Here is a 22238-nt window from a genome sequence, read left to right as displayed (position 1 = left end):
CCTCGCTGTGCCGCCGTTATTATTTCATGTCAATTTCCTCGGTCCCCGATGCGTTTTCAATTACAGATATTACACAAATAATTATCCTTCAATATGACGCATAAATGGTTCCTACGTTTGCGTTATCTGTGCGCGCTGTGTGAATTAAAAAAGTTTTTAATGGAATAACCTTTACCGTGTACTGCCAAAGTAGAATTCTCATACAGAAAATTTATGTACATTAATTATTGATGCATATATATTTTTTTTAATAATCTTATTACATTAACTATCAATCGGTAAAAATATTTATGACAAATTTTATATTGTTATGCCAATTTAAATAGCGTAATATACTTTTTTTTATACCTACATTATGACAGCGCGTCTATCAGTTTTGTTTTCGGGTTAGAATATTTGAAGCGATTTTAGTAAAGTGTCTTAGAGATAGGAAGAAGTAAAACCGGGCGGATCCGCGTTAAATGCTTGTACTAAGTATACCGTTGCATGGCGAGGTCATATATAATGTTATTACCCTGTCATAAAATTCGATGTATTATTCGTACTCATTTTTATGTAACGTTTTCACTTCGATTAAGTTTAAATTTTATTAAAAACACATGTAGATTTTATATTTAATTATTATATTATTTGAATACAAAGTTATTTATTTGTTATTTCTGTAAGAAATTAATTATTTGTAGGTATGTAGTATTTATTTCCGTCGGACCACCGAAGTCGCCGGATGAAATCATCTCAATGGAAGCCCGCTTCATCCGTCAGAACAATCCAATTTATCCAGTATAGAATATCACAGATCTTCCGAGATTTCCTGATATCCAGGATAGACCAGGACATCTCAGGGGATTGATATTATATACCGCATATACAACTTTATCATCAGATAATAAAAATAATCTAAAAATATTACTAAGAGAGCGATTATTTTCTCGTTTCTCAAACAATTTATGAATTTTAGCGTTATTAGATCTTAAGCACAATATATTCAGGTCCCGGAGTGCTAGGAATCGAAAAGTGTTATCGCTTCGGAATCTACCGTATCTGGGCCGGCGGTCTCCGAGGAAATCATTGGTAAGGCATCCGGAAAATTTACCGCACACTCCGCGTCCGGGAAACTAGCACCTGAAACCTACTGAAACCCTGCTACGTGCTTTTACGTATTAAAGGAAATTCACATACAATATCATCCGTTTTTGTATTCCGACAGTATCAAACTAATCACCTCGTGTCCCATATAATCGTATAGAATATATTAAATAAACTTTAATAATTTCTTCCACGTATCGCTCTATTAGTCTATCGATTAGATATATCATTATTCATGAGGAGTTATTTCTGTGTAAGTCACGTTAATTATTCACAAAGTCTACACTGTAATGGGAGACGCGTTATAAATATTTAATGGACGATCGAGCTCACCGACGTCAAGGAAAACCAACACCTTCACGAGTGCCGCCGAGCTAGCCGTGGCCCGCGACTCGCCGCGACCCGCAACGACTCGCCGCACTGAGCGGTATCGGTCAACACGAACGTAATTATGCGGTTTACAATAAAGAAACCGGAGCTGACCTTCCAACTAATAACAGGCAGACAATTAGACCACATTGTGATGTTAATCACGACACAAAAATATAACGTTTGACATTTGGCGTAAACTCAGCAAAGCGTCCAAACGAGCCAATTTGCGGTCGGTTGCTTGGAGGTGGGCACATTAACGCAGGATCTCCGCTCCGCAGTTCACAGTTCAAGGTACTCGGTGCTCCAAATTATTTTTGATTACGCACGCGCTACGTCCCGCTGATGTAATTGGATAATTTTTGCGGTCGACCATAACGCTGCCTCAACTCTATTTGATGTCGCCTATTGTTGGATACGATTTGATTGAGTTGCGTCTCGGATTTACGAGTCATGAATATAACCGAAGATACTAAACGTACAAGATTTGTTTTTAAATAGCTGTGAGAGAATAGAGGCAAAGGTCAACAATGTTATCATCAGAAGTGCAACACCGCCGCCATTATGTTAAACAGATCCACCTGTCACACTATTGTCCGCGTAATCGTTGTAATTCGCTGTAATTCTCCGTAATCGTTGTAATTATGGGGGGAGGAGGATGGTGATGGCCAATGGTGTGCTAATGATTACCGCCTACGTGGCAGGTGAATCTTAAGAATTCTAGCTCCCAGCAGTCGTCGGCCATGATAGTTTTTATGGGTGGGATTGTTTCTTTATCCTATTATTAATATTTATGTTGGATCTAAAAAATATATAATATATGTATCCCACGAGACGCGTCGCGTACTTCACAATAGAAACGCTAACATCGTGTCCATTTTAATTCTAAAACCTAATGATATTCCTATTAGAAACTGATTACCGACAATACACGGTAATAGCAAAAGCCAGGTAATTAGGAGTGGTAATCGAGGCGATTACTGCAATATATCCGACCTAGGATATACCGAGGCTATCCAGCTAATATGCTACGTCTGGCACATTATAAACGTATTGCTTAAGGCATTGAAAATTGCGTTCGTAATGACAAAATAGCCTTTGTGATTCCTCATAATTATTCCACAAATAGATTTAGACCATCGAAAACTGATTGTTCTAATAAACACACTGGTATGTCATTAATAAAGCTATCACAAGCGGTACACGGACAATAACGTGATGGTTATCCGTGTAGTATCCTGGGTGTATCTAGAAGTTACCTTCTGTTATTGGAGAACAAAGACATGTCGCAATTTGCAAGCCCAGCGGGGTTCGCCTTTTAGGGCCGTCTCTTGAATGGAGAGCGACTACTCCTACTATTCCGCTTATCAACGATTTGCATAAGATCGTAATAAACCTTTTCCTTGCTTCTGATATTTAATACCGTTTATACATTCACAATATTTGGCTGTCCGTGTATCCAGTAGCTCACAGCGCCAGAATGTGTCTTGTCTTACCTTAGTATAACTATTCAACGTTCTGGCTATTAAATTATTATAAATAGAATTTTACAATGCAGTACATAAATAAATTATATTCGTTTATCGCTGGAAGTCATTTATACTCTATAAAACGGAGGCGTCATCGTTAATTCCAAACCGAAGAGATTTATTAACGAGTCGAGATTAGAGAATAATAAGGACGTTTACAAAAATCAAAGACATCTTCGGGTCCTAAATCACCGTACGGTAGTAAATAAATATTTTCACAAGTGATGCCGTCTGCATTTATAAAACATTGAATCGTAAATCATTAGGTTTGTGAAAACAACGAGATCCTTTGTAATGTTATAGGCAATTAAATCTTCCGATGTAAAAACGTCTGCTGGCTTGACGTGTTATTCGGGACGACCGTGTCGGGAAGGCGCCGTGGTACGGGTCGGTTATAATTTGAGATTGATTTACAGTTCCATATCCACTTAATAGATTTCATTTGCGCTTTGACTCTCTTTTTTGGTCGTTGTGATCTTCTCGTAGCGTTGGATGCGATAATATGTCGTTAATTATACTGCCTTGTGATCTCTGGATTGGCAAACACCGTGTTGATGACTGGGTCAGTATTTGTTTATTGATTTGTTGTCACCCGTAATAATTTCGGTTGGACGTTCGAACACACGAACCACAAACACATAGGCGTTTAAGTATGAGAATCATCAGTTGTAAATTAGTTTGTAAGCGGAGAATATAAGCGCGAGGTGTTCGTTGTGTTCCCATGTGGGGCATTACCTTCAAGGAGACGGTCATTAGGCGATATTAGCTATTAACCCGGGCCCCATAAGTTACAGACCAGGTACCAGGGTCTCATATCTTGCGAGGTGCATTTAATTACAAAGCGTATGTCCATTACACGGCCGTGATTCAGCGGAACGTCAATAAAACAATTCGTATTATTCGTTCAAGTTCATCTTATGATTTATTTATTGGCGATAATCTTCATTAAGAGTAACATCTTCGGGTCGTCTATAAAAAGGAGGGAGTTTCAAACTCGTCTCCGTAATGTGACCATAAAGTCAACAAGTGTTCAGAGGTCTGTTTACGAGGCAGTAAACGTCTGTAGTCTGACATCTCACTAATATGTCATAAACTGAAAATGTAGGGTGAATCTCGTCAGCGAGAATCTAGAGGACTTTGTTATAGAAAGATATTGAGACCTGTAGAGTTTTATACGGGGAAGGAGAGCGATTTTGTATACTTTATTCATTGTACGAACATCTGTACGCTGTTTAAGTTTCACAGATAGCATTAACATTTAAAACAATTTAAGCAGATTGCTCTCAAACAAACAGACACGGAGCAGCCGAGCTCCCGGCGATAGTGATGGGACACACTAACATCGATAATTTATACTATATATATACTAAATGAATTCTTCAATGGAGCGTTTTTATTTTGTGTATGCTACAAACAAACTTTATGTCATAACAGAATAACTTATTCGGAAATAAAATTCCTTTGAATCATTTAAATTCAACAGAAATAAAACTTATAATGCGATGACATTTAAATTCTTGTCATCGCGAGTGACGTGCGTCATCGCATAAAAACCTACATATTTGTATAACTAATAGTATTATTAAGAAATATATAATTTAAACGAGAAAAATGTTGTAAATTATATGAGATTACAGATTTTATGATTTTGTGATTTATATTATCGAATATCGATGTTTCGGTGGTCTGTGTGACATCACTATAGCTGCAAGGGATGTTCCGGCAATAGATAACGGGGGGCTGCGAGCGTTCCGTAATGATGTACCTACGTGTCGGTAGCTAGTTTTGTTATTATTATGTATGTATGTATTTTACATGAATTATTACCAAACTTCAAATATTAAATATTCGCCGTGTCTTCCAACAAACTATAGCAGAAACTAATTTAACAAAGACACATCAAATGATGTAAAATTTAAAAATAAAGTAAAAATAATATTTATTTCGTCAAAAATTCTCTCAAGGCTGTCAAAGTTAAGTAGAATTTATTCGGCTACAGAAAATCAAAGTTAAAAAAAAACATTCATCATTAGCTATTGCGATACTAACGTATACACAATTTTGTAAGCCGGTTTAAATATATGAGAGCGGTGAGGGATGAGTGGGGGGAGGATGCGAGGGGTGCAAGGGGTGCGCGGGGGTGCGGGCGGACCCGGAAGATGTAATGATGTTTGTCAAATGGAAAATGAGATAGGGAAATGCAGAATCTGAGTTGTGACCCTCCATAGAGAGTGGAACGAATGTAGGGTAGCTCCTATCAGATTATATACAAACACACATATATATTAAATATTAATTTTAATTTTTATAGCTCATATTTTTATAATATTTGTTATTGGATTATAAATAGTAATATAATTTACGTGGCCATTATTATATTATGATATTATCTTTTGTGGTTGTAAACTGTTCGTGGAAGCCACATTATTTTGTGTTTTGTGGCGAATAAATAAGTAGTAAAAATGTTTTTATATGTAATGAAAAGGTTATTATATTTTAATCGTGATATCAATTGCCGGGAGTCACATTCATGGGAGGGGTTTATTATTGATTTGTTTTGTATTTATAACTTGCAAGATATCCGAATACTTTTTGCGAAATTTTTAAAATGACAAAACAATACGGTTAATTAAAAAAACGGGAACGCGTTTGAAATACTAAAAAGAAATTCAAATCGAAGTTGTTCTAGATGAATGAGGCTGGCTATAAATCTCTGCGTCTCAACAGCTGATGTTCGAAATTCGAAACAGAACCCTAGCACAGATAAAATAAATGGCGGAGCGGTGAAAAATGACGCCATGATGCCGGGAGACTGAAAGGGCTTGGTCAAAGCCTTTGTGCGCTCCGGGTTTGACTTTTTTGTTTTTTTTTTTCTTTTTTCGCGAAAATTACTGCTTATATTCGGTATTTTGAAACCATTTTTAATGACCCACCGCTGATAAAGTTTTTTGAGCTCTTTGATTTCTGTAGTTTTTTACAGATGAATTTCCTTTTTAGGATATTTTCATTAGTTTTAAAACCGGCTGAATGTTTTCGATGTCCGCTGTTCGACGGACCCGTTCTTTCAGATACTTCTTTGTGATGTAAATCAAACAAAGCCGGGATATTTCAGTACAGATGGAACTACTTACCGAGATTATTCGAAATGCAAAAATACAGCTAAAACCACTTACCTGAAAACAAAGGGAGGAAAAATTTAATTAAAAATACAATGAAAAAATACCTCATCATAATTTATTTAGTGGGAGAGCCCTTTTAATTATAATTAATATTACCAAGATAAGAATAAGACTGAGACGGTCTTGGAATTGTTCACAGAAAGATACCTTTACCAAGATATATATATATATATATTTAAAAAACCTTTACCTTAAAAACGATCGACGCAACACGTTTAAAGGACTGCTTTAAGGAATAATTAGCGGTGTGTCTTAATGTACAATTAAAACAGCAGTTAAGAAACATTGAGAGCGATCGTAAAACAAAACAGCGTGTAATAAACCAATAAAATCATTCAAATATCAAATTCTCGACATAGAGCATTACACGACCATCCCGGTATCTGGGTACGGGGTATAAAGGGGAGTGAAAGCCTTTAAGGGAGCCCCCAGAGTTATCTACCGTAGTACATCGTAAAATAAAGGTTTACTAGACCGTAAAGAAAATTAAAATGAATTATTTTGACGAGTTGGGGCTGGCCCGTGAATTGTTATAGCCTCATAATGGGTAATTGTTTTCTTGTGTCTAATTCAACGCTTGTTTTTATTGTAATTACGTTTTAACCTGACGTTACATCGTAAGGTCGGCCACGATCAAATTGACTTGGCATTTGCATTATTATAGACGGATACGTTTGATGTCCATGTCGTTAGGTTTGTATTGAAGTTATAGATTAGTCGTTAGGGCAATGTTTATAACCTTCGAGGTAAAAATGCTCTGGAATAGCTATGATTAAAGTGCGAGAGATTAAATATGTTTGTAGTAAATAGTATATCAAAATGAAAAATGTATATAAAAAAATGCTAACGAAATATCGTCAAAAAATTAACATCTAATAATAATGTTTTGTTAAGGATTATAAATGCTTGTTCAGTCTGTCGTAGAAGCGAGCAATAAGTCTATCAATTGTATAAAATAAAGCAAACGTCTTAAACTCAAGAGGCGTCACGTCAACTGAGAATGGCTCGTTCACCCCAGATACAAATCTGATGAAAATTCAGCTTTCGATTACTCCGGAATGGATGTTTTATCAGAGATGATGCAAATATACGGGGGAGAAGTACGCGTTATAACATTCCTACTAAATATTTCATGTGCCACGCTATTCTGAGCATATTCTGACATTTGTAACATGAAACTAAACAGATTTTAATCAAACTTTATTATTATATAGTTTATTTATAAGAATGACACAATTAACCCATCGCTTATGTCACCCACTGATAATAAAACTAAGCAATTATAACACACGGGCTGGTAAGACGCAATACGAACGCACACAGAACGCCCCGGATAGGAACGCGTGTGTTCTGTGCCAGTTACGACATCGCCAAAGGTGTAGTAAACGGGAAATAGTGCGTTTCTTTTATGGTATGGAGATTGCGGCGTGATTTGATTGTTGTTTCACTGCGAATGGATTCCAATGGCCTCAGATGAATACGTGGAGGGGCTGTATCGGTTTAAGATTCAATTTTGATAGCGGCAAATGGATCGAAGGAAATTTTTATTCTGTATTGTCTTCTGGGAAACAATGATGAGATCGGCGAGGCTTATACGTCGTTCTGATTACGGCGTGTGAATTATTATTCTAATTTAAATTAATGATTTATACATAGGTACATACGACTCGAAAGATTTGTGTCTAGAATAACGGAAGTAAAATAGCGATTCAAACGACAGCCTCTAAAAAGGGCGTAAAAATAAGCCGCTAAAAAAAATAAACTAGAGATCACTCTAAAGATCTTATCCGGAGTAAAGGAAACATCCAGGGGTATTAAACCGAGTGTTCGCAAGTTGTTTTACGGCCAGGGCTCGTAAACTGAGGCAACTGATTTTTGATGGACAATTTGAGTTTCCAGCCCCTCGCGGTGCCCGGCGGCTGTTTAAGATGATAACACTTGCTATACAATTACTTTAGGGCAATTCTAATTCCTTTGTTTATAAGATAAATTACTGTAATAATGATTAATTTTTTTGTATTACAATTTATTTATGACGAAGGTGCAACCGGATCCAGCGGTCGTATAGCTGGCTCGAGGGCAGACGATCCCTAACTATGAACCGCTGGTATTTCTTTAAAAAACATCGCACATGCTGTGATTGTCAGAAACAAGGCTTTATTTCAAATCCCGCGTCAAGAGCCGAACAGCTGTGACAACCTTACTTTACTTTATCCAATCTAGTTTTAACCCATTATAACTTTTTTCTATAAATAGTTATATATATAACGGTAATGATGATATATATATTATCTGTTGAAGGTCGTAAGTTTAACATAATCGACACTAAATGAGATATTACTGAGAGCGACTTAATAATAATTAACACTCATCCCCACTTACAATCTATTGGCCACTAATCAAGAGTAATACCTGTAAGCCGGCTAATCTGAACTGTCGCGAAGCTAGCCTAGCCTAACCTAGCCGGACAATAAGCCCCGGCCATTGTGCCCATCAATAGAATCGATTCTATGTGGCCTTTGTACATCCGTTTATAACATATATAAATCTAGCTGACTCTGGATTTCGTTTTGACGATTCTTATAAAATGTGTATTTAATATCGAACCAGCCGGAGCAGTGAAGATTCTGGTTAGATTATAATTTTGTTGAGTGTTCACTGTGCTGCGATTGTGTTGCCACTTTTATTATAAACAAAAGGCGAACGAAACGAAATAGGAAACGAAGTTAGGAAGGAAACTCCCCGGAGGTATGAATGAAAAATAAAATTTGAAATTCAAATCGGGCCGCCTTATCAATTACATGTACCGCTCTCCGACAATACGAGACGGCTCTTAGTGTTCTTCGAATTTGCATCTTCATACAATACCAATTAGGGGCGCGTTTGTTAATTTGACAGAGTCCCGTGGCATCCCGGGAGCGATCCCGCCCGCCAGCGAATATCTTGTGTTTATAATGACATTTGGACATTTGCATCCCGTAATGTGCGTCGAGCGACTCGCGCTTGAATAATTTCCTATTATCTATAAAATTTACATAATAGCCCCATAAGCTCGTGAAGGTCGGTTTACTGGATTCAATTATCGCATTACGTCAAACAATAAGCCTTTAAATAATATTAAAACAATCCGACCGAAAACATTAACGCGTTCCTGATTGCCGAAAAGCTGAGCTCATCAAATATTGAAGGTAAACATTCTCCAGAGATGCCGCAAGTGCTATCAGAAGGGGTTCAGCCACCTGTTTACATAAAGGGATGAACTAACCCTCCCCCCACTCATGACGCTTGATTTACAAGCATGCTCTCAACAGCGTTAATTGTATTATAATTATTTCTTTTCGGAGCTGCGATTCACTGATATTAATGAATACAGTCGGTAATTATGACTCGGTACCAGGCGAACATGGCCGCTGGGAGTTATAAAGTTAATAGACAAAGACCGCGCGACCTCTCACCCCGTCACTTTTGAAGCCTCTACGTAGATCTTGACACGCCAGAGAACGTTTCAGTCGCCAGAACATAATGAAAGAAAAAAACGTCCCAACCTTTGATACGCTCACGTTTTTAGAGCGAACTAAAAAGAGTGTGGTACTAGAAAGAGCATTGAGATTTATAACCGGCAACCGTGATGCAATCGAACTACTGGTCCATTGTTCAGCAAAAAGGAAACTCGCTCGTAAATGCCCACCCGTACGCTTAAATTATAACGTATTTAAATAATAAATAAATCGCATCGCAAAACAAAAAGGGCCGAGGCCATATCTGGTGTTCGGATGGTCAATTTGTCGTACATTTTATTGGCGATGCCGTGATGCGCCAGTCACACCCACGCGCTAAAAACACGTAGGTATTAACAAATTGCATGTGTCGATGGGAATCGAGTTTATCATTGGAATTTAAATCTAAGATCCCGAACCGGTCTCCTTTCTATTTTAATGTATGCATATCGGAATACCAAATTTTATATAATTGTATATTAATAGGATATCAGACTGTGCTTTTATTTATATTTAATTGGACGTTTATTATCTTTTAATAATTTTTTTGTGATGCATTCTAGTGTTTATTCATCCGATTTCAGAACGTTAATAAGCCTGTTTATACCGAGGCGTTCGAGGCGAATCATAAAACGCCATGTTTAATGCCAGCCGGCTCAGATAATCATGAAGTGTCCTTACCTACTTAGGTATCAGAGAATTACAAACTATTTAGAAGCTCTGCTATATTATTCCAGTTTTATAATACAATTTGTATACGCTTATGTAGATATATTTTTAATTTATATTTATTGGATATGCCGGCCCTGTTAGTAACTTGTATGATTTATTCACAATATCTCAATATATATTCACGTCGGTTTCACGTGGAAGGACTGTTCGTGTTTAAATATTATGTATCTGATAACACAGCAGAAACATGATCGAAATTAATATTGTGATATTAAAAATATCTGATAACTCACCAATTATTTACTTGTAGTATTGTTAACCCTGTATCTTGCGCCAACTGCTTTTTCTGATCCTCCGAAGGGTACGGATGCTGTAACAGAAAAAACAACGATATGGAAAACATTTCATTTGTAAATTAAGGATTTATTATGTCTGCTGAAAATAAACTTATAAAATGTTGAAGGAATTTGAATAGAATTTAATAATATTGATAATAACTCTCACAATAATTGAACGTATAAGAGGCATGTTTTTTTTTTATAAAAGGCTCCGCTACATGTCTAATGACGTTGGTTCCTGGCGTGTGGGTCGTCCCCGGAGACCGTCTCTATTTCATGTTGTCCTGGTACAACCGCAGGTACCGTATGTGTAAATTATTAACCAGTTCGATTCCCCGGTCGATACCGGGACGTGACTGAGATGAATGTTATGATATCCATATATATTTTTTTGTATTTTTTCCAAACGCGAACGTCCTTTCAACTTAGATTAATTCCGATTCCTGATTTAATTGACGTCAAGATGGAGACTTTATAATTGTCGTATATTTTATACAGACGACGATTCGTTTCGCGTCCGAGTAACTCCGAATCAAATACCGTGTGGTCGATTTGTTAACCGCTTGCAATAAAACGGCGAAGTAATAAATAATAAAGACAAAGTAAACGTACACAGAAAAAAAGTCGCAAGACATCAGATTTCTCCGATAAGGACGGTTTCTCAAGGAAATTGATACGTCAGCCGTTACGAGTGTATCGTACGCGAACGCATAACGCACCATTGTGTGGATGCGGCTTTGTTATGATTTATCCGGACAGCTCGGATATAAATGGCGAAATCGTGACAACTTGCATAAAGAGTAAGTGTTAGTGCAACATTGACCGCCCGTCGAATGAATATTGAACACGCGATCTCACAGAGACTATTACGAATAAATATAAACATAGAAAAATACTTTATATATAAATAAAAACAATTCCTTAATCGGGGTTTCTTTGTGAATGTAAAGGAACACATTGTAATGTATTCATAGCGAAAATATCGCGTTAAAAGATTGCAGCGTCGTGAAAGGGAAGTGTTATGGGGCGAATTACTTGCCCTGTTTTATGTCGTCGCTCGTAAAGCAATGATCTCGGCCGTTACTTTAAACCTCGTATAAAACGGACGTTTAAAAATGTATATTACAACATGGGAGTTAATTGAATAGTTCGTCAGAGGTTGTAAGTCAGTTAGCGTCCGAACCGCTGTATTTATTGCTCTCACAGACTAAGCCCAGCGTCGCATCTATTTTAATTAAAGAGAAAATCGTCGACTTCTCTCGTCCCACAACTGAACCGCAATGACATCATATTAGTTCACCAGAATTGAACGTTACTTCACATTCACTTGCTCTTTGTTGTCTACGGAACATTTGTATAGAGACGTCTCATCACGCAGATGTATTCATAACCGTAACACTTCAGACGTATGTTATTTAGTTCATCCAATTTATCAATTATAATCTTATTAGCTTGATTTTTTGTAGTTTTTAAATTTCCTAACGTCCGCTAGTTCCTGTGATGTATGTGAACCGTTCTAAGCTATGTTGTGTGTACATAGAGTATCGTTGAGGGAGGTCTGTTTATTATTACAATACGCTCGACTAATGCACTAATGTATTATCAGGATGTTTACATCGCTCTGAGATCGACTAATTGTATTGGATCGTTTCCTGCGTTAGTGGCTTTGTAATGTTATTTATATTACTCATATTTGCTATTCGTATTTAAGATTTTCTCAAATTAAAAATATCTATATGAGAAATCTTATCCTATAGATATAACTACTCGAGATAACTTCGCATATGTTACGATTGGTTTGAAAACAATCGGGACACAATACGTTTTTCGTCAGCGAGACTTCGAAAATCGAAAAAACATTATCAAAAATTTATGATGCCTATTAAGGGCAACATAAAAACAGGAAAATGATAAACTCAGAGCCGGCCAGGTAACGGTAACGGTGTTTGTCAAATTTATACGGGGATTCGCGTTTTTGTACGTCCCTCAATTATTTTTAATATTCTTACCGGTTTATATAACGCTCGTGCTGCATTTGTGATTTGAAAATCTTTTGTTTATGACGGATTAACAAGTTTTCGGTTACAACACTAAGTTGGTGTGGGAGTCGAATTTGTCCTGCCTTTATCCCAAAAGCCATTATTGTCGTTCGACAGCGTGCGCCGGGGTGTCATAACCTCTATTGAGATATCAAATTTCGAAAGCAATCCTGTATTCTCCCTCTCGTAAATCACGACTGCATTAAAACCACGATTATACCGGGCATAAGTTAGCGATAAATCCGGTATCGGGAACGTAAGAAGAAAGAGCCCCAAAAGTATAGGAGGCAAGAAAAATTCACGGGACTATAAATTTTATTTTGCTATGAAAGAGAAACAATCCATTTGCTGGCGCCTAAATCTATGGGGTACTGGGGAGGTATGGTAATTCTGATGTGCGGAAGACGTGAATATCATAAAACAAAATACTGCCGGCAGAAGCTAAATGTAAGTGACGAGAGTGTCTGTAAAGGTAATAACAGAAACTAGTATGAGGACTATTATAAAAAGCAATATTTTATGACGAACCCATCTCAACGGATACTGAAGAATTCAGAAGCGAATGTATCTGTACTCCCTAATGATTTGCGTTTCATAATTCAGTGTGAGTTTACAATTTCAGTCGCGCCATTATAATAATAATATGTTTAGGAGCTTGGTGATTTTAAATTCGGCCACACGATTGATGGGGCTCACGGAGTGAGGAGATTTTTATGATACGACGCACCTTACCTATATCTTAATGCATTTTTTTTTTGTCATGATTTAAAAATTAATAAAAAGTTCAAATAAATAAAAGAGGAATATGAGATTGGACTAAAACAGTTTGCTTTAGTGGGAATCGTTAAATTATTCATCCCCTTGCTTATCTTGAAAATTCCGTCTGAAATATAATATTTAGTTCAAAATCTTTATCACGGCAACGCGTATAACGTTGATATATTAGATTTTTCCCTCAGTGGACGTGATCTTTCAGATTGAGTTGAAATATGCATACCTTGGGCTGGTACACTTGTTTCGACTTGCTCCTGTGTTTGACATCTATTATTATAAAGGTTTTCATAATTCAGAACATCCGTGTCTCCTACGTATGTTAAGTTATAAAAGAAGTGTGATAAAGGAAAGCAAGTATTTATATAGCCTTGTTAACTAAAACATTACCCATTCAGGGTTGATTGCGTCGTAATTTCAATTAAGCAGGGTTAAAATTAGATTAAATTTTTAATTTTAATTCAAATCTTCTCAGCTCATTCGCTTAGGGACCAAAGAAGCCGTTAAGGGAAAAGGGCGACCACAAATAGACGTCAAAAAAACGGAGCTCCCGAGTATGGGGCCGTTATGTCTCACAGGGGACGCATAAAGGTGTGGAACTGTACTAACCCTATCGAAGATGTGACCAGATGGATGGCACTATTACCAGCCGGCTGTATTTCACTGTTTCTAGCGCCTTGTTTATTTATGCTACCCTAGTTTATGTGCGAAATATTCCCTTTAGTTGAACGTGAATTGCTTTTTCTTGTTTTCATAAGTACCTTTTCATAAAAATGCGCAGAGATAGATTTTTTTTTGTTCTATTTCGTCGTACTAACAAATAAAACTAAATTTGCCACAGAATATTTTCAATAAAATCCAATACGCCGCGTTCAATTGGTACGGAATTAACAGGTATATTTGGTTAAAAAAGCAAGATTAATCGGAGGACACCTGCCAATATTCGGAACATTTTACCGGAGAGAGCAGATAAAGTATTCAACGAGCGACACCGTGCCGCGGAACACCGGCTGAATTATGCAAATCCGTAATGGACAACGTCCGCACTTTAGCCTTCCAAAATAGTAGCTTTTTTGAGTTGAAAGCTTTTATTTGTGTACGAGAAATATCCTGCAAGAGAATTCTTATTTTATTACATCGAAATGCAACTTCGAACAACAGTGAGCGGAGACTTTATTGAAAATACGGAACAGATCTAATTTAGAATATCAAATCGAGCGAGCTTCTGCATTTGAATGAACCAATAGAGACAAAGGCGTGAAACGTCAAACCTTGATACTAATCTGTGGAGCCGGATGGAGTGACGGCGCTCGGAAGTACAACTGGGCTAGGAAATGAGATAGTTCGCAACTCACCATGGATGTCTCTTTGATGGAATTGGGCTTGTGACGTCACCAGGTTACAATGCCATTGTAGTCCTGTGGCGCTAATTTCAATAATGGACCACTTGAGCCGACGTGTCTTAGTTTAACGTTAACACACGAAATTCACTTCGAACTGGCGAGTTAAATACTTTTACACGAACTAAAAAGTAGCAAAGTACGCAACAGATTATTACGACGTCTATTACATGGCTTGCGAATTAATAAAAAAATCTTTAATCACGAGCGGAACAGGCCGCATCGGAACAGAAACGCACAGTGTGTACAAAAAGCCGATGAATATGTAGTCACTTACAGAACTTAGCATATCAATAGGCATCAAAGAGACCGGCACCCGCGCGACTGCACGGTGTACGCACAACCAGGCGGCTGGCGAAATGAAATAAACAACATCAGCCAGGACTAAGGACGGAGTTATGGAAATTACTCTGCTCATTCCATATCTCATATTAAATCTACGTCATGTATGATATGAATAAATTTATATACACACATATCGTTCTTTCGATGTATTTAAAGCCATGAAAAGTATAGACAGAACCCGCTCAGCCCCTAAGCTACGCAACCCTGAATGTCAATTTAGTCCTGCATACGAGCGAGCAATAAATACACCGAACTGAAAAACCGACACAAAACAGCTATTGTGCTGCCGTCAACAGCTCCTCGTGTAGGATACGCAAATTTACAATCACTATATATAAAATAGTTTTAGTTTTTTTGTAAGCCATAGCGCGTTTTACGCCGAAAGTTTAACAATATCCCGGGCTTCAACCTAACGAAGAAACAATGAACTTTAATGCTATATTAGACTGTGATAAAAAGTAAAGCCGTGTAAGAATACGTCACTGAGATAACGAATAAGACAAACTCCGAGCTGAGAACATTACTCAAGCGACGAGGACCGCTCCCATGATTTACAATCCATCGATACAGGCTAGATGCGGAATTTGTCACACTGATAACAGACGCTCACGAGAGCTGTGTGCGTTCTTGATAACCGTTACCGTACACAGTTTGGCCAATCACTGATTTGTTTTGTACAATTAAATTACGCGGATCCTGAATAATAGCGTATTAACGAGGATTAATTTAATGTGGCCTTTGTAAACATACAAATTATACACGTATGTGTATAATATTGGAATTGAAGACGATTTTATTATGGTTACGATGCATCAAGAGTGTATCTCATATTATTTACGACTCTCCGCTAATCAACGCCGCGTTCGTTTAATTTATGTGTCCGATACGTTTCAACGGCATTTCAATGTTAACTGTTGTAATATTTATTTGATAATCGTCATTCTAGAAACCGATTAATGCGATCGAAGTGATTGTTAATCGGTATCGGATTTTTATGACGATGTTTATAATTAGTAATATTTATTGAACGGTATTTATGTTTATTGTGATGCTCGTTAAGTCCTCGCTCGGAACTAATGGGATAGGTATTAAATGGTTGCTGTTTGACCTTTGGTCTTGGGCGGAGGTCTCGTTCGGGGGCGGAGCGCCCGGGGCTTCGGTGACATAAGTTTGGCGGGGCTCCCGTCGTGTACTGTCACACTTCGCTTGTAAAATTTACACTATTTGTCCATAATGTCAGGAGTTACACGCGGCAACAAGGTGATTAAATATATCTTGGACATGATATCGCAATTAATAAATCTAAAAGTAATAAGGAAAATGATCGCTCAAGAAATAATATAACCATCGTGATGGTAACGCATGTGCCTCTTATGTAAGATTAGATTAATGTTTACGATTTCCTTTAATCTGCTGGAAGGAGGCTTAAAAATAAACATTTATTGTATTTATTATAACGTGATTCACGTCTTATGTAAAGTTAAGAAATTGTTGTTAGTGTCGTAGATGATACAAGTAACATTCAATCCATGTACATCTGATCCGACCTCTGAACCCCAGTCCAGCCGACACTCAATAAATCAGTCGGGCAATGAGCGATGGCCGCACCGCCACGGTTACTTCACGATAAACCTACATTTGTTCTCATAACGGGGCTCCAAACGTTCTTATTATACATTCAATTCTACATTACTGATTTTAAGATTTTCGGCGTGTGTATCCGGTGCGTAAAGCTCATATCTGTTTTTCTTTTTCTGCAAACCTTCGATTGGTATAATCAAATAAAATCATGAATGGCTGTGACTCCGAACACCCCAATTACAAAGCACCAGCCGTCCGAAGGATGTTTTTTTTTCTAAACTTCCCACGCGCTATGTTCTCGCGTAATGATAGGTTCGAGTCTATAATAACACATCTCCTCAATAAAATTGTATATCATTCAGTTACCCTGCAAACGGTCCTTGATTAGGGCGGCCATCTTGTAGGCGGTAACACCCGAAGGCGACACGATCCACGATTCCCATTTCCAAAAACACTAATCGCCAAATCGAGCACGCGCGCATTTTGGAAGCGTGTGTTTTTCAAATTGGTTCCGTCCTTTCCCGTTATTACTGGGCGGGGATTTGACTACTGTCAGTCGTGACAGTTGACAGTTCTGATTGACGTTCATAAATAGCAGGAGTCGAGTGTGAGCTTGTTACTGCGTCCCGATCCTAAGGAACGATATTAATAAGACTGAGAGCTTTTTGATGTCACCGGTTGAAATCAGTATACTCAATTTCGATTGTCAAGTGGAATATTTTTCATTTTTTTTTGTCTATAGGGAAAGTTTCCGGCGTGGTATTAATGAATCCGCTGGTTCGCGGTGCAGATGAGTGCATATTGGAACGTCAAAAATACGGTTTTCTTTTACATCTTATTTTTGGTCCATTCCAATATCCTTCACGTCAAGAGCGAGACAGACAGCGTCGGTGAGCAGAGCACACTTTTTGGAAATCAAATGGAAAATGACTGTTTTCCAGGAAATTGAAAATTTCGGTTTTGACCTTTTGTTTTTTTTTGGTACATTATTCGAGCGATGGACAGATATTTAACAAGAACAAAGTGTGAGTTACTGTTTTATATTAACGATATAACTATATTGATAACGAATTATTTTTAATTTATTTCTAATAAACAATTACTTAGTGGCAATCATTCAGTCACTCGCTCATGGAATGTGCATTATATAAACAAGCTTTAGACCGTATGAATGACGATAACTTTAATCCAAGAAACGAACGGGGAATCATTCATTCATATTCATAGTAGCGGAACGGGAGAGGCTTTCACGAAAATGGCTCGGTGTCTAGGATCCGGATGAGATGCATGAATATTAACACCGAGCACCAGGCAGCCATAACTATATTAGAAGTAGCAAGTACATATACAGCATGCCAGCGGTAGGGGCACGTTTGAAGTTGCGCCGAGCAATGTTCTGAAATTTGACATTTTGACAGCTCTCCGACGGCGGCTGCCTTGCCACCCTCCCTCACTCCTCGCCCCTTCACCCCTCACCCTAAACCTCCCGCCGCTCCTGCTACGTCTGACTTCTGATATGAATTGTTAATGCATCGGTAATTGATATTATAATTTGGACAGCAATTTTAGTTGTTATCGTACCATTTCGTTTTAATATATCAATGCCGCGAACACACGCATATGACACACGAATCTATGATCAGCTTTTGTTGGTGCGGTGTACATCATAATGACCTGACGTTGGACAGTTGTAACACGTAACTGACGGAGGAGACGTTAAAAGGGACAACAGCGAACACGTGCTGACTAATCACCTAGTCTAGACCAGAAAATAAAAACCGCAGCAGACAAAAAACCGGCGACAGAGCTGTCAATCGCCTTCACGTACGAAATAAAACACAAAAAAAAAAGAATCACAAAAACGTATTTAAGGCTTAAAACAGAGTGTCGTTTATCGCTGATAAACAGAATACAGAATACAGAATACAGAATGCTGGTCGAATACAGAATATAGTGTGAAACGGTAAAGGAAATAGTGGTGTCAGACGTCATTGTTTTAAAGGTAAATGAACATGACAGGCTTAAAATCGAAGACATATGAAGCAGCCTTTAGAGAAAAGCTCGTGGAAACTATCTGAAATACGAGGACAAAAAAATAAGTCCGCGGACGCTCGTTGTAACGTTACAATGTGCATTCATATTGTAATAACCTGTGTGTTATAATAGTTTAAAATATTAGATGCAATAGAAACTTCATTAAGGAATGGCGTTAGATTTAGCTAATACAAGAAAACACGGACATAAAGTAGCATGTTTATATTCAAACGGAATAAACGTGACCTTAGCTGTGTTATTATCGTAAATAGCATACTCAAAGTTCAATTAGCCGCCAAGCCCGTGAGAGATTTGTTGTTTTAATATATCTTATTTACTCCCAGTCGTTCGCTCTGTTACATAACGTTAAATAACGCTTATTTATTATTAATATATATATCAGAAGCTACACCATATACGTGTATTATCAAATTTGCAATGGCATCCATGAAAGCCTTTTCAAAAATTATTTTCTGACGTTCCAAACAGTTTAAAAGTGTGCACGTTTTATTTGTCCGGATATCTGCCGCGTAAACATCAAATTTTATTGACGTTGGCGCCGCGTGCGACATTTTTTTGCACTGCACAGTATTTTTTTGGTAACTTTTTAACCCATTTTTATTGACGGCGGTATAAATTTATATCTCCGACTGACACCTTGCCCGATATGAGAATATTTTAATATTTTCCGTTGTAGCTGCTTACGTATAATATAGTAATTCGTAACAGTATCAGACGATCGGATTTGATGTTAGTACATCGACGTGAGATCAGAAAGTTCTTTGATACAGCTAAAACGTTGTTGTCAGACCGTCTGTGCGTTACAAAGCGAGCCTGCAGGCATAAGAACACAACTAATCAAACAGAGAGAACCGCTCACTTTGTACAAGGTTTCTTTGAAGTCTCAGGTGATGTTGGTACCGCAGCGTTTGATAGGATCGCTTCGAGCGATTTATATAACAATAAGCCCGGCATATCAAATTTCAAAGTTAATGTTATTTTTATGTTGATTATATGGGATGTAATGCGGAAGTACACGGACATTCTGTGACAGGTTCCCGTGATAGCGGCGCGGACTCACGATAAACCCAATCACAAGACGATACAAAGACCTGATGCTTCAGATGGATACAGTATGTTTGATTGTCACAAGTCACGAGCGACCGGTCGCAAATTATGATCAATTAATTTTACATTGTAAAATATGTCGCGTAATTGATGAGTATTATTTTATATCAACGTCATTAGTACGTTTCATTTTCTACTTACGTCTTATATACATGCTGTATAAAAATGAGATGAAAAATATTGGCGAGCATGATGTGAAAAATAACATTTAATTAAATTGATATCCTGATAGTATATAAACTTCGTCTACTTCATAGTTTTCTAATATAGGAGTGCTGTTTGAATTTGCTAGTTGTTGGTATTTCTATTTCCTCTAATCACGAGACCGCTCCATCTTCCGCCTTGAGTCCCACCCAGGTCCTGTCACGCCGTGACGGAGGACCGTTATCAGCTCATTGTGCATTGTACACTCCGTCTTCAGGCTATTTAATTGTGAGGTTAATAATACATTATCAGGAATCTATTTACTCGGTACATGATAGAGAGCTTTTAAAGTATATTCATCGGAGGAAAGCTTAAACTATTGATTGTGCTTTTTACAACGTATATATAAAAATTATTATATTAGTAAGTTTGTCTGTTCGATGGATCACAATGAAGAGAGACAATAGTCGTATGTTATATATTAATTATGTTTGATAGGTTAAATGTAGATATACCCCGTGGACGAAGACGCGGGAAATAACAAGTGTATAATGAAGATGGCGGAAAAAATATACAATAAAACATCTGATACACGAAGTAATCCACGAAGAAATTGCAAAAGTTTCAATTTGTTCTTACAAAGTTATTTAGCATAACAGTCGGGGGCCACGGATGATCATTAGTGATCATTAGTGAACATTCAGTCGCAAAAATATTATATAATAGCTATATATATTAAAAATTCTCTTTGACATTTTATAAAGTGAAGTAGTTTTAGCTAAATTTAGACGTCCGACCCAGTTTCGGTGAGTTTCGTATTGAGGCTGCATTAAAAATACATAATGTATACAGATAAATAAAGTGGTGAGTTATATAAAAAGATTATACAATGATACCGTTAATAATAAAACGGTAACGTGAAAATGAAATAAGAGAGGAAATATTGATACATTAAAGAACCTTGGATGTATTTTTACATGACGTCCCTAAATTGTCTCCTATTTGATCCCAATTTAAAAAAATTTTTGGTCAAAGTCGAATCTGACAAGAGATAACAGTGTGTTGTCTGAGCGAAGTATTTTAATCTAACCCTCAAGTGAAGTATCAGTGTCTGTATAATTCGTTGTTGAGCACAAGCTAGACGCGCCAGTACATCATTCTCATCCTTCCGAGTAAACTGCACCTGCTGGCGGTTCTTACAATAATTTAAAGTAAAAACTTTAAGATAGTCAGTTGCATTATGAGAATGGACGCCACGCCCGCTCTAAGTAATTGTTACACGCTCTAGCTTCCTTGTAATTGCCCTGTCTTTTTTAAAACTCGCGTTCTATTTTTTTTTAATCTGTCTTTGTTTTTATCTTTATCTGTCTTTTCTGTGTCCGTATATTTTTTTTCTGTGCTATATTTCTGTTTCGCCTGTGAACTCTTTTATACAAGTGAACTTTGCATTAATTCGATTTGGCGTTTGTTGTTTAATATTCATGAGAATGATTGTAAAAATGTATGTTACAAATATTTAGAAATCCTCTTAAATTTAATAGCTAGACCGCCGGGTGGGTTCACGGTGCGACGCGTAAATCCTTAGTGACGTCACTTCCGTCCAATTCCGCTAATGGCGGCTTAAAGTTTACTTATTCCATCGGAGTTATGGAGCCACATTGAAAATGGAAATTCTAGGTCAGTTTTATGAAATATAGCTGAGGGAAAAAACAAGTTGGAAATAAAACATGACGAATATCAATAGAAATTTGTAGACGATTGCCGGCTTTAATGAGCCTCGTTGGCTATTAAACCTAGCTGTCTTGCGAGACGAAACAAACAAAATGGCCGTTAATTTCACGATCAATTTGTGAAATGAATTTAATCGTGGGATTAAAGTTGGGTAAGTGATACCAGGCGGTCAGGAGTGTGGAGGCGGTTCAGGTAATCGCGCGGACGTTATCGTATTCCCTCTCGACCTGATTAGCGCTGCCCTGGGCTGGGCATTATGCACGACTTGCTCCGGGGACAGAAACCCTTTGCTATCGATTGCTAATTTAGAATTAAGTTTGTTTGTCGGATATAAAGCTTTTTGTATAGAATTAGTTCGCTTCGATACAAAATTCTCATCAACGAATGCCTCAACT

General features: G+C 37.4%; 1 protein-coding gene across 2 annotated transcripts in view; it reads right to left on the bottom strand.

Annotated features, from left to right (window-relative positions):
- LOC116772960 (homeobox protein homothorax) overlaps positions 1-22238 on the bottom strand; it is a 153205-nt gene that overhangs the window by 23547 nt on the left and 107420 nt on the right. For both annotated transcript variants that reach the window (XM_032665292.2, XM_032665293.2), the window contains exon 11: positions 10626-10702. In XM_032665292.2, the coding sequence (XP_032521183.1) occupies positions 10626-10702 (77 nt within the window). The remainder of the gene's footprint in view (positions 1-10625; positions 10703-22238) is intronic.

The sequence above is a fragment of the Danaus plexippus genome (assembly GCF_018135715.1).
Source record: "Danaus plexippus chromosome 18 unlocalized genomic scaffold, MEX_DaPlex mxdp_20, whole genome shotgun sequence".
In the NCBI taxonomy this organism is placed as follows: domain Eukaryota; kingdom Metazoa; phylum Arthropoda; class Insecta; order Lepidoptera; family Nymphalidae; genus Danaus; species Danaus plexippus.
Note: the sequence above shows the minus strand (reverse complement) of the source record. Positions and strands in the feature narration are given on the sequence as shown.